This window comes from Thunnus albacares, chromosome 17 (assembly GCF_914725855.1).
Source record: "Thunnus albacares chromosome 17, fThuAlb1.1, whole genome shotgun sequence".
NCBI classification, from domain to species: Eukaryota; Metazoa; Chordata; class Actinopteri; order Scombriformes; family Scombridae; genus Thunnus; species Thunnus albacares.
The window spans coordinates 4,667,637-4,681,540 of NC_058122.1; the positions used below are offsets into that span (position 1 = coordinate 4,667,637).

The following is a 13,904-nucleotide window of genomic DNA, read 5'->3' on the forward strand; positions in this document are numbered from 1 at the left end:
CATTGAAGGGTTTTTGAGCTCATGTGATAGTGATATGGGGGTACGTCACAAAGGAAGGTACCAGGTCAGTGTCAAACTGGGAACATTTTGGTTGCACAGCATCATCAACACACAGGAATGAATCACCCAAACGCATCATCAACATACCTCCTGCTGTTTTTATCTCACTGTGTTCAGTCTGCTACAGATGTTGCTGTGCGTTAGTTATCTGACTCATTGCAGCTAATGGTCAGCCTGTTACTTGACTTCAGGTGTTTTTCACCCTCCCACGATTACTTTCACGCGTAGACGTCGTGAGCTGCAGTGTATCACTCATAAGAATTCCTTTTAGGTTTTTCTCTTATGGTGCTGCTCCTTCTGAGAAACAACACTTTGTGCTTTGGTGAGCTCATTACATAACATTCCTATTATTTGCCCTCAGTGAAAAGTACATGCGTTTAATTTAATTTACCAAAATTTAACAAAAGCATATTTTCCTAGACTTAGTGTGCTTGAATAATATGCTGTCATATTGTCTTAATAATGTTGTACTCTGACCAGTTTGAAGTGTGTATGCAGTTTGAACAGCGGTGTCGAACTATGTGTGGACTCCATCCGTGATCTGAGATTTCTCTGTTATGTCTGACGAGGGCTTATCTCGTTAGGTGAACACTGACTGTTTCTTTTGGCTTAAAATCAGTCTCTAGTAAGTATAAGTGACATGAAACATATGATTCAGGACCAAACTTTAGTTTAATGTGCATTTGTGTCTTCAATTTTAGTTTTGACAAAATATTTTCTTCAAACTTGAGCTTAAAAGCTTTTTACTTTTAATGGTGTTAACATATTATTCTTTTAGATACACAGCATATAAACCTTATTAAAGATCGAGTAACGCTCTCTCGCCAATGGAGAACTGTGTGATTCACTCCACATAAACCCGTTCCTATTTACTCTGGTGTCACTCTGATATTTTAATCAGGCGATTTCACGCTGGCGGTTGTGAAAGAGACATTATCTGGAAAGCGTATGAAATTGTTGTTCAAAGTCTGCGGCTCTTGTTGTGTTGTGTCTCAGACTGCTGTCTGGCTGGTAGTCAGCGTCACCGTCGGCCAATCATAGACCGGCGAGGTCACCGCTTTATGCAAATACGGTGTAAAATGAAATGATTTAATTGGCTGTGTGAAAAGAATTCCTTCCGCTACGATGACAAACTGAAGACAGATGTTTTTTCTCAACAGAGAGCACAGGACGTGTGATTTACAGAGCAGATATGAGTGCTGTAGCAGAAAAAAAACATTAAACTTAATTTAAGTTGGAATTTAAAGCTGCACTCATCACTGTTTTTATGTTATCAGTGGATGAAACGACGTGTTGTGTCAAAGAGGTCATTCATAGTGACAAATTCACAGAGAATTAACACCCGACTCTGCAGTTCCCCTCAGCACTATGGAGCGTTTTAGCCTCTTTCAGCTCATTGTTTTGGTTTTACAGCCTGCAAGTTAATTGTTTTCCTTGTTTACAGCAGCAGCAGCAGGCTGTTTTTAGTGACAATGCTCTTACAAACCTATTTTCCCCTATCTGCTGAGCTCCAAACAGTAGACAGACAAAAGTTAGTGAGACAGTTAGTGGAACATTTAGCAGCAAAAGAGACAGATATTTCCTTCAGGAGTCGTGAAGACCCAACCAGAGCTAGAAAGAGAGTGAATATTGGACTTAGTCAGGTGATCAGAAGTACGACTTAAAACGAATGCTAATGTGGCTTTGTATCTGCTGGATGTGCGATCAGGCAAGCGTTTGCTAACACTTTCACCCTAACTACTTTATAAGGTCAATGTGTCAGTGTTGTGTTTATATTTTGGTACAACTCCCCCAAGTGGCCACACAATCAATCAGTGCTGCTATAAATAGTAGCACAGCGTAACATCATTTCATGCTATTGGAAATGTATTCAGGTTGAGGTTGTCTCGGTGTGTCAGGAGCGTTAAACATCAGCAGGTGCGGTCACATGTTGTCCTCCAACCCTAACTGACGCACTTCACTGCTTTTTTTTTTTTTCAATGATCTTTTTTCTTCCTGCTTCATCACACCCAAACACACACCTCCTGACCCGTGTTCATCGTGGGTGGTGTTTGTGCTCAAGGATGAGGCAGCTTTTATTGGAGGGGAGGGTTGAATGGATCGGTCCAAAATGTCTGATCACGTTTAACTGGATAGATTTTTTTTTTTTTTAGAAGCACACAAGTACAGGATGAGTCATCAGAAGAAAGCTTTGACATTTTACAGAAACAGAAAAGGCTGGGATGTGAATATAAAACTGTACAATACAGCATATTTTGTGACATTTTGTCATTTACGTGTATACATATATATATATACACACAACATATATAGTATATACACACTCACCAGCTACTTTATTAGGATACCTGTGCAATCTAATGCAATCCAATACAACAGCTCTGCTATTAATTCTACTTTTATGAAGCTTCAATACATTTTCAGTATTTGTTGATATTGACAGAAAGGTGATAATGTTGCTTTGTTTATATTGAGGTTGTAGTGGGTGGTGGTGCTCTGGAATGCATCATATTGAAAAGTGTTTCTAATGTTTTGCTCCCCTTATGTATGTTAATGGAGTGGACAAAATATTAGGAACACCATTCAACCCACTACGACCTCAGTAATAAACATAAAGCAGAATTATCACCTTTCTGACAACGTCAACAAGAACTGAAAATGTATTGAAGCTTCATAAAAGTAGAACTGACAGCAGAGCTGTTGTTTTGGATGGCATTAGATTGCACAGGTGTACCTAATGAAGTGGCCGGTGAGTGTATGTTGACGTTGCAGTGACATCACCAGCTGATGACTCAACCACTGGACTCACCGCTGCGTGTGTGTGTGTGTGTTCCCGTATGCCTGTATATGTCAAGTGTGTGTGTGTGTGTTTTAGTGCCCACCCACACATGATGAGTCACCCAGTTCGCAGCAGGGAGCACAGCAACACTCCCTATATATAGACACTACAGAATGTGTGTGTGTGTGTGTGTGTGTGTGTGTGTGTGTGTGTGTGTGTGCACTGCTTAAAGTTTAAAGAAAACTAAACTCAAGACTGTAATGGTTCATGACATCCTCATAAAAAGTCTAGTATTGCCTTTTCCATCAATCAGTCAGCCAATTTCAGTCTATTAATAAGTCAAGATGTCAATCTTAATTTGTATAGCATGTTTTCACACACTGATTTTTATGAAATCATACATTACTGAGAATTATAGTAATTTCAGTGTGTGTGTGTGTGTTGACAGAGAAAGAGACAGGCTGCTGTTTTATAAACACACACACACACACTCTCCTCCATCATCGCAGTGAATGGACCGATCTCTGATTCATCCTTTTTCTATGAATCACAACTTTCTCTCTCCCTCTCTTGTCTCTCGTTCATCCTTCCGTCTCTCTTCCCCCTTCTCTCCTTCCCATCAGGCCTTGCAGCAGCTGGGTGTGTTCCAGTCGTCGTTGCCCCACAGACCTCTGGGAAGAGCGCAGTCCTCCCCTGCGGCCACTGTCAATCCCATCAAACACCTCTTCACCACCGGTCAGTTTGGCGTGTTTGCATCTGGTTTACGATTGGACGAGAGTTTTACATCAGTGGCGTCAGTCCGCCTACTATACGCCACCATGCTAGTTGCTTAGCAACAGGGAGCTGAGTCTCTGTTGGCTGACGGTTCTGATGATTTCACTGAAATACGTTCAAGTAGTGTTCTGTTTATCCTACTTTTATTTCCTTTTTTTTATAAGCATATAGGTTCATGTTCAAGTATGAAACCCCTGCTCTGATGTATTTATCTACTATTTGCTGTCAGTACAAACACGACATTTTCTTCATTTATTTCACATTAAAAGCCCTGCAGGAGTTCAGGCTTTTATGAACATGAGCTACATCATTTATTCTAATTTATCATCATAAACTTTGTGTTTTTAAGTAGTTTCAGGGGAATTTTATGCCTCTATTAGAGAGTCAACAGTAAAAAGCTTATGTGTCATGCAACAAACAACCCTGGCCAAACTTGAACCAGGGCTGTTGGAATTGTGTGGTCAGCACTGTAAACCCTCAGGTCTCCAGGACGGCCCAGCGTGAGCCAAACATCATTAAAGTAGATTGGACCAGGATGTTAAAACACCACCTTAGCCTCTGTTTGACGCCTGGAAAACACGCAGTAATATAACACATATGGTTTAAACAGTCAAAGAAAATAATCGTTCAGCCATCCAAGAAGTCTATTTGCATGTAAATTCTCATATGACGTCATTTTATAGTTAACATGTAACTATATTACAGTAACATACTATACTGTACTCAGCCTATTATCATGTACGGTATGTAAAGCTACACAGACAATCAAAATCAAACAATATGTGTGTGTTAAGACAGACGGCAAAAGAGTCAAAGAATACATATAACATTTATAAATTACGAGTGCTGTATACTTGTAATATAATGTAATTACCAAGCAGTATTATTGTTTACGCTGCTGTCGCAAAGACAACCGGATCTAAAACGTAACATACGCAGGTATGAAACAAAAGCACTATCCTCTTCCTCCTTTGGGTGAGCAGTGGTTGACGCACTTCTTTTGTGCTGTAAATTCAGCCTTCGTTTTTTCCCAGGAGATGGAGCCCGCTGGCAGACAGAATTGCACGGTGAAAGCGAGGCTCATAGGGAACCAATCTAAACGCCGATTGTGTCAGTATTCTATAGCCATTATACTGTGCAATCAACATGTACTTCATAATGATAAGTTAAAGCAAAAAAGTAGTCTATTTCCACTTAAACTAAGCAAAACTCTCCTTCAATCTTAAAGGCCATATATACTGTACGTCTTACAGAAGTATGGCTACTAAATGTATGTGGTGAAGTCTATATCCTGCATGTCTCACACATATTTCACTTGTAGCTTCTGACATCTTGTGGTGCTTGTGTGTTACTACAAAACACAATCCCATTATGGAGGACCATTGACACACATTTGTTGTTATACTGGGGTAATTAATGCTGTGGAACATATGATAATTTACCATGCAAACTATTACATGTAAAGTTTTTCAGTCCTGTGTTATTTATTTATTTTTTTGCGAGGCCACACCTCCTGCTGTTAGCGTAGCGTAGAATATATGATAAACTTGTCCTTTTCTCTGCCTTTCTGTCATTTTCTGCCTCTCTCACTCCAGGGCTTGTATATGACAGTCTGATGTTGAAGCATCAGTGTGTGTGTGGCAACGCTCACATCCACCCAGAGCATGCTGGGAGAGTGCAGAGCATCTGGTCCAGACTGCAGGAGACAGGCCTGCTGGGCCGCTGCGAGGTATATGCACACACACACAGAGTCATGTTTCCATCACTTCAGAGGACATTACATTGACTTACATTCATTTCCTGGTGACTTAACCGTAACCACCACATGCTTAACCCTAACCCTTACCCTAACCTTATCATAACCCTAAACTAACCTTAACTTTAAACCAAGTCCTCACCCTAAAATGAATGATTTACATCAAGGGGACTTGCTTTTTGTCCCCACAAGGGATGTGAGCCCCCACAACATGAGGAATAACTGGACCACACACACACACACACACACATTGAAAAGTCAGCAAACAGGATGTTTGTACTCAGTGCAGAGCTACACCCACAATGCTGTATTGTAATGGTTGATGCACACCATAGGAAAAAAAAATATGAACGTAGTCACCGTGACGTCACCCATTGGTTGGTGGACTGCTGTTTTGAAGCCATCAGTTTAGGAATTTGACCTTCGCCATCTTTGATTTTTGGGTCAGAAGCCATATTTGGATGAGAGGGTGGAGCTGACCCCAACACAAGCTTCTAGCTTGGTTAGCACCGGTTAGCACAGCGCAATTACAGTCTATGGTTTGCTGTGATAATGCTTATACTAATGCTTATTAATGCTAAACTTTGCTCGAAAACCAGGCTTAAAACTGTTAAAACTAAATGTATTTACTGGAAAAACTGAACAGCTGACTCCTTTAGAGGGTCTTTTAGCACAACCAAACGCTGAACAAGACTATTTTAGGCGACCATGATGTTAGAGTTAACTTTCATAAACTGAAAACAAACTGTGAAATCGCAGCAGCTATGCTTATACTCCAATTTACAAAATGAACATCATGCTGTATTGAAGAAGACTTGGAACTGGAGACTGAGAGCATAAACTCATTAGGAAAGTGTTACTGAGGTAATAAATCAAGTTAGACGTAGGGTCATTTTCTCCTAGACTTCCATACAGTCTGACTTCTTTTTGCAACCAGTAGAGTCGCCCCCTGCTGGCCATTAGAAAGAATGCAAGTTTAAGGCACTTCTGCTTTGGCTTCACTTTTCAGACCGGGAGCTACCTGCTTGGTGCACACTGTAGGCTTTCCCAGCATGCACTGCAATACACTACTAATATTCACCTTCCAGAAAAGGGAGTGAATTTCAAACCTTCATGGCAGTTAACACACATGTTATGTGTCCTGCTGGTTTGGCGCATACTGATCTTGTTTAATCATCATCATTTACTGTAAACTCATCTTCTCTGCATATATACACCAATGTTCCATCTCATGTATAAGAGCTTTTTTTTTCTACAATAGTTTGTTATTTCCAGCAATAGCCAAATATCCATTATATTATTATTTTCTTACGTGCAAATTTAAAATGTGCAAAAAGCTTACTCACTCTCCCTCTCTGTCTGTGTGTGAGCAGAGGATTCGTGGGCGTAAAGCGTCTCTGGATGAGATCCAGTCTGTCCATTCAGAGTTCCACACTTTGCTCTATGGAACCAGTCCGCTGAATCGACACAAACTGGACCACAAGAAGCTGCTGGGTACCCGTCTGTCTGTCTGTCTGTCTGTCTGTCTGTCTGGCATCACTACCAGTCATGCTTGCTGGCATCATTGTTAATATCATGTGAAAAAGTTGTATGAATACGAAAATTATCATTAGCAAGATATTATGGCACCCTCCTAGAGACCACGTCTGTCTGTTTGACCTCTCTTACCTTCACTTCATATTAAATATCTGTCATATTTAATGGCATCAGTTTATCTCATGTGTGACATGGTCTCTTTGGCTTCTCTGTGATGCATCCTGGTCACCACACACTAGAATACCTGTAACCTGGACTCTGATTGGTTGTTTCAGGTCCAATCAGCCAGAAGATGTACGCCGTTCTTCCCTGTGGAGGAATAGGGGTGAGACTGTCTCTCTATCTCTCTACACAGTATAAATACTCAGTGTTTGAGCCCTGGTTTGAGCTCTGTGCTGCCCCCTGCAGGTGGACAGTGACACCGTGTGGAACGAGATGCACTCGTCAGCGGCGGTCCGCATGGCGGTCGGCTCAGTTATCGAGCTGGCCTTCAGAGTGGCGGCAGGGGAGCTGAAGGTAACGCACACATGGAAATACACACACACACGTCTTACTGAAAATAAACGTTCGACTGAACCATCCTTCACTCTGTGTGTCTGTCTCTCTGTCTCTGTAACAGAATGGCTTTGCAGTAGTGCGTCCACCAGGTCACCATGCTGAGGAATCCACTGCCATGTCAGTACACCCACAAGATAGTATTAACAGTTTTTATTATTACACCACAACATATTATACTGTTTCACATCTTGGTGAAGACTAACAGTTTATACTATTTTTTTTTGTGTGTGTGTGTGTATAGGGGGTTTTGCTTCTTCAATTCAGTAGCCATCACTGCCAAGCTGCTGCAGCAGAAACTGGGAGTTGGCAAGATCCTCATTGTGGATTGGGTGAGTTAGCACCAACACACACACACACACACACACACACACACACACAGTCTGTCAGCATTTCCACCTGCAGCAGGGAAAGAAGTAAACATTCTTGTTTACATTTTTTTAAAGGCCTAAATGTGTTCATTCTTCACAAAGAACAATAATTTTATATTTCAACAACAGTGCTTTAACTGTTGCATCATGATCCAACATTCATTTTTTTTTTCATGTTTTTTTTCTTCGTAGGTAAAAACACAGTTAATATGATAATTATTATCATAAGGGGTCAAATGCATGAAAAGCAGCAGAAGCCAGAAACCTTCAACACATGCAGCTTAATGAAATTCTCGCTGTTTTTCTGCAAGTCACACCTGCAGATATTTGACTGCAATGTACAGACAAAGTTTCACTCATAAGTACCTGCTGTACTGTATGTGTCACTGCTGTGTAAAACCAGCTTATCACTTGTGGGGAAACAGCAAATCAGACTCAACAGCATGAAAACTGTGACTTCCTTCAGAGAATAAACTCATAAACGCAGCATTTTCCATCCAAAGTCATAACTGCACTGCATAATGTGTCAAACTTAATTTTGACTGACAGCTTCCAAGCATCTCACTTCAAACTGTTATACAGGAGTTTGCCAAAACTGTTACACAACTAAACCGGCAATAAACATGAGCACACAGTCCAAATGAACTGTCTCACCTTAAACCAGGTGATTGTTTTCTCACTTGTCTCACATCCTCCACTTCATTAAAATTCAGCTGATTCATTTTCCATATAACAGCAGAAACAAGTGTTCTTCCTCATAATTAGAGTGTCTAGTTAGTATTTTAAAACTCTGCAGATTAGAAAGATGATGTGCGCTACTACAATAAGTGTAATTTAAAGGCTTGATTTAGCTGGTTTATTCCCTCCTCCATGCTGTGAGAGGCCAATTGGCTCACAATACACATGTACCAGCTTATTTGGCCCTGTCTGACATCATTTGACAGCATCATTTTAAACACATTCCCCTCAAAGTTCAGCCTGACACATTTGGTATCTTTGGATCCACACTAGAGTTAAAAAAAATAAAGTTGTGTGGGTTTGAACAGTGTTTGGCCAGACAGCTTCAGTTTGTAGTGGCTGATCCTGGAGGGACTGAAGTTGGATCGAAGACATTAAAAGGATTGACAACCGAGCTGGCAGCTAGTTTGCAACATCAGTTTTGTTTTGACCAGATTTGCTCCCTTTGTTTGTTATTACACAACACAGAGATATGCACACAGAGGAGAACAAACAGCCAGTCAGTGTAACCGAGCGCTCACTGCGTCATCACTCTGTCATTTCCCCACACAGGCTTCTATGATCTAGGTGAAGAGAACTAATCTCACTAAAATGCTGTCCAAACCCAGTGTGTTCAGAGTGTTTGTATCCTATCACCCCACTGACCTTCTCTCTGATGCCGCTGTGACCTGTCACTGCAGGACATTCACCATGGCAACGGCACCCAGCAGGCCTTCTACAGTGACCCCAATGTCCTCTACATCTCCCTCCATCGCTACGATGACGGAAACTTCTTTCCTGGCAGTGGAGCACCTGAGGAGGTATGCAGACACACACATACACACATACACTGCCTTCTTCTTCTGTGTGCACATTCACATACATGTGCATGAGCGTTTGCCAGTAGAGCACAACAGGAACGAACAAAACAAGAACCTGCTTATCAAAACATTGCTTCACATGGTGACTTTAAACGACCAGTACAACCAAAGTCATTTATTTAATCTACAAATATTGGTGTTTCTTTGGTGTTTCATATTTTACACTCCCATGGCCGACTTGCACAGACAAGAAGAGGGGAACAACAACAGAGAGAGATCAGAGAGAGAGAGAGGAAGAACAACAAAGACGCTTAATAACAACTCTGTCTCTCTCTCTTGCCTCAGGTGGGATCAGGTGCAGGTGTTGGTTTTAATGTGAACATAGCATGGACTGGAGGAGTAGAGCCCCCTATGGGTGATGTTGAGTACCTCACTGCCTTTAGGTAAACATTTTTATTAGATTCTTATCTTTTTAAATGTATTTTGAAATGCCTTTAAAAATGCAGTTGTTATGGGACTTAACCTCTACTGTGTGTGTGTGTGTGTGTGTGTGCGTGTGTGTGTGTGTGTGTAGGAGTGTGGTGATGCCCATCGCCCAGCAGTTCAGTCCAGATGTGGTTCTAGTGTCCGCAGGCTTTGATGCAGTGGAAGGTCACCAGTCTCCTCTGGGAGGCTACAATGTTTCTGCCAAGTGTGAGTACCATTCTGGTTACCGTGGTGACCAGCCAACCAGCATTCTTCACATTGAAGAGCTGGAGGATTTGATTGATATCTCACTGATATGATTAGTGTATCTTAACTGTGACTGGTGTGTGTTGCAGGTTTCGGTCAGCTAACGCAGCTGCTGATGGGTCTGGCAGGTGGGCGGGTTGTCATGGCGCTTGAGGGCGGTCATGATCTCACCGCCATCTGTGACGCATCAGAGGCCTGTGTCTCGGCGCTTCTCGGAGACCCGGTGAGAAAGAGAGAGAGTCAGAATATCATCAATAATTATGAATGTTTTCATTTCAAACATGAACCACGCCAGCCTCTCTCATCCCTGTGAACAATCTGGAAATATTAAACTGCCAGAAAGACAAGTGCTACAGTCTTTATTGTGGTCATTTGAGGTGACCAACTAAAGCTGTTATAACTGTTCAGTGCAACAATATGGAAACATCCATTTGATTAAACAAACAGTTTCACATTTTAGGAAATATGATTCTTTTTTGAGGCTAGAGGAGGAGATTGATACAACTTTCATATCTGTGTGTTAAGTGTGTAGCTGAAGACTGGATGTAGTTAGCCTGCCTTGCTCTTTCCAAAGTGGAAAAACACACCTACCAACACCTCTACAGCTCACTAGTTTTGATATGTATGTAAAATTGACAGTTGGTGGGTTAAGGGGAGCTATTTCCTGGCAAACAACAGCTAGGTGCTGTTAGTGAATATGCACAGCATCCAAAAGTTTTATTCTAGCAGTCGCTAGATGTTTCTATCATGATCATTTCCAAGAGCACTGATACTCGACTGATCGGTATGATGATGTATGTTATTATGTAACGTTATTTACATTCTTAAAAGACCCTCTGATCTTTGTTGTGTGGTTGATCCATCTGTTCGCAAGACAGAAGTCCATATGAAAATCCTGCTTAGTGCAATAGTGTAACTACATTAAAAACCAAATGGTCTCCATTGGTGCATGAAGAAATCTTGTATTAGCACACAGTCACTCTCTTATGACCAGTCAGCTTTGACTTTGAGGGGAAGGATTAGTTATTAGTGTACTGTAATCAGCGCCAATAGCAGCTAATAAAGGTCAATGTTTGTTAAACAGCTGCAGAAGAATGTCTCTCATTGCCTTCCAGCTCTGGCAGTCCTTCACACTGTATGTTATAATGTAAAACTGGTCAGATATTAAATGCTGGTGTATGGTGGTTACAAGCAGCAGCCTACACAACATGACACATTGCCACCTCATGTTACATGTTGTGTTAATAGAACAGTTAAACAAGATTCATTGTGTAAATGAGTCCACTTCAGATGTGTTATTAGGCTTATTTTTATACTTTAGACAGAGTCAGGGTAGCTTTTTCCCCCTGCTTCCAGTCCTTGTCCGGTTCCACATTTAACACACAGACATGAGATTCCTTCCAACATACAGAGAATAATTGATTTTCCCAAAAAGGTAAACTAGTCAGAGATGTGACGGAAGGTAAATAAGCCTCCAGTCAGTGGTATTAGACTCCTCAATGATAAGCTTTTTATTTGCTGGATGTATTTGAATCTCTTGAACAGCTGATTTCATGCTTTTCAGTTAACACACTTTCTCTGTCTCTCTCAGTGTGACTCCGTGTTTCAGTGGCCTCAGGAGAAGCCATGTCCAAAAGCCTGCTCCTCGCTGGAGAGAGTCATAGAGATCCAGAGTAAGACGCGCATGCACACACACACACACACACATACAGTGAACACACAGGATGAGAAGCTACATGTCTCACTCCCTGTGTATGTCTCTCTCTCTCTGTGTCCCTCCAGGTAAACACTGGTCATGTCTCCAGACGAGCGGCCATTCGCTATTGGATGGCCCCCTGGGTGCTCAGGGCCAATCAGAGAAGGACGAGGCAGAAACGGTCAGCGCCATGGCGTCCCTCAGTGTTGACGTTGATCAGCCAGGCTCTGTTCCTGACAACACTGAAACCAGCAGGTCAGCAGGGCGCGACGGTGACTTCCTGCCAGCTTCATACAAATATTTATTTCTTTTTTATTCTAACAAGTGCTGTTGATTCATGTTGTTGCCCGTAGGTCCACAGAGGAGCCAATGGAAGAAGAGCCTGTATTGTAGGAGGAGCTCAAACAAGAAGCACACAAGAACTCCACATTCACCTCCTTCTGGCACCTCCTCTTCCTCTTCCTTTTCCTCTTCCTCCGCGGAGTGTGTGTCGGTACACACACACGCACGTACACAGGGTGGAACTGTGCCGTTGTGGAGGACTTCGATTGGCTGAGGAGAACATTATAGAGGCAGGAGAAGGCGGGGTCTGTGACAGCATCTCTTTTTCTATTGGTTCATCAGCCTCAAGGAGGAGCAGACGACTTGTTAGCATCTCCATGGCAACCAGAGGAGGGGAGGGTCAGCAAGGATACACCTCAAGTGTAACTGTGACTCCAGGCCGTCCTCTCTTTCCTCTCTAGCACACAGCACCACTGAATTGTTCCCTTCCACCCGCCCATCATCCTTCTGTCTTTTTCTTTTGTCCCCACTCCTCTGTTACCACAGAGGGACGATGGCTGTCGCAAACCCGGATTTGAAATCCCAATAAAATGTCAGACACCAAGCAGACGACTTGTCTTCTTGCCTGTCGGTCTGCCGGTGTGTCAGAGAGACAGGCTGAGCGGAGGAGGAATAAACAATTATGAATGAGCAGAGGAGGAGGAGGAACTAGGTGCCTTTTTTTTGTCCGCAAAAACCAACCATCCAATCAGAAACCACAAAACTCCACCACCGCAGCACCTCAGCAAACCAACCAGCCAATCAGGACTGAAGAAACACACTGACGCACACACATATACAGCTGTTGTTTCAGTCGGTCAGTTCATTCTTTGTCTCTTCATCTGGATGCCTTAATTTGTCCTTATCTCACTATTTAGCAACCACAAGAGAGACGGAGAGAGAGAATCACGAGAGTTTATATGAATATATATACTGTATATTCAGAAATGTATTAAAGTGGCAAAGAATTGTATTTTCTTTCAAATCTGACAATGTTCATGCCAGGTATTCCCTGGTTTCCCAACAGACTTTAATTGTTATTGAGGGAGAAAAGCCTCTAAAACCATCATCACACATTAGAAATCTCCAGTAAAAATCTCCATTGAATATTAACGGTAACATTAATAACAATATTCAAGCCGACTTTTATGGAATCTGGTGAAAGTGTCTCAGGATCAGGTCGGTTTTACACAGTATTCATTCTGTTAAATATGTAATTAATGAAACTGCATCACTTCAGACCACCACCTCTCTCTCTCTCTGTCACTCATTTCGGTTTAGTCATGTGACCTGAGCCCCGTCCCTTCTCTAAAGGGAATTGTGGGATTGTGGCACGTTTTTGAAACACCACAACGACCACCACATCCCTCCTTTTTTTTTTGTTGTACTTTTTCCTGTTTGGTGTAAATACTGTCTCCTGTCCTGTTGCCCACGGTTACGTCACAGTGGACTCGGTGTGGTCTCTTTTCTATATCTGTACATACATATATGTATAAAAACACAAAATACTTTCTCTTTTTGTATAAAAAAGAAAAATAATATTATATATATATATATGTATGTATATATATATACATATATGTGTGTATATATATATATGTATATGTGTATATACATATATATGTATGTGTGTGTGTGTGTGTGTATATATATATATATATATATATATATATATATATATGTATATATATATATATATGTATATACACACACACGCATATACATATAAACAGTGTTTTATATGTTTACATATATATGTAAACAGTGTTTTATCCAATCAGATTGG

General features: G+C 41.5%; 1 protein-coding gene across 6 annotated transcripts in view; it reads left to right on the top strand.

The window, feature by feature from the left end:
• Nucleotides 1–13,618, top strand: part of hdac5 (histone deacetylase 5) — a 53,085-nt gene extending 39,467 nt beyond the window's left edge. For all 6 annotated transcript variants that reach the window (XM_044331543.1, XM_044331541.1, XM_044331545.1 and 3 more), the window contains 14 exons: nucleotides 3,463–3,574; nucleotides 5,209–5,342; nucleotides 6,743–6,863; nucleotides 7,181–7,230; nucleotides 7,314–7,421; nucleotides 7,525–7,580; nucleotides 7,705–7,792; nucleotides 9,250–9,369; nucleotides 9,715–9,812; nucleotides 9,944–10,062; nucleotides 10,191–10,324; nucleotides 11,693–11,774; nucleotides 11,884–12,052; nucleotides 12,151–13,618. In XM_044331543.1, the coding sequence (XP_044187478.1) occupies nucleotides 3,463–3,574; nucleotides 5,209–5,342; nucleotides 6,743–6,863; nucleotides 7,181–7,230; nucleotides 7,314–7,421; nucleotides 7,525–7,580; nucleotides 7,705–7,792; nucleotides 9,250–9,369; nucleotides 9,715–9,812; nucleotides 9,944–10,062; nucleotides 10,191–10,324; nucleotides 11,693–11,774; nucleotides 11,884–12,052; nucleotides 12,151–12,190 (1,431 nt within the window). In that variant the 3' untranslated portion in view covers nucleotides 12,191–13,618. The remainder of the gene's footprint in view (nucleotides 1–3,462; nucleotides 3,575–5,208; nucleotides 5,343–6,742; nucleotides 6,864–7,180; nucleotides 7,231–7,313; nucleotides 7,422–7,524; nucleotides 7,581–7,704; nucleotides 7,793–9,249; nucleotides 9,370–9,714; nucleotides 9,813–9,943; nucleotides 10,063–10,190; nucleotides 10,325–11,692; nucleotides 11,775–11,883; nucleotides 12,053–12,150) is intronic.
• Nucleotides 13,619–13,904: the final 286 nt, after the last annotated feature.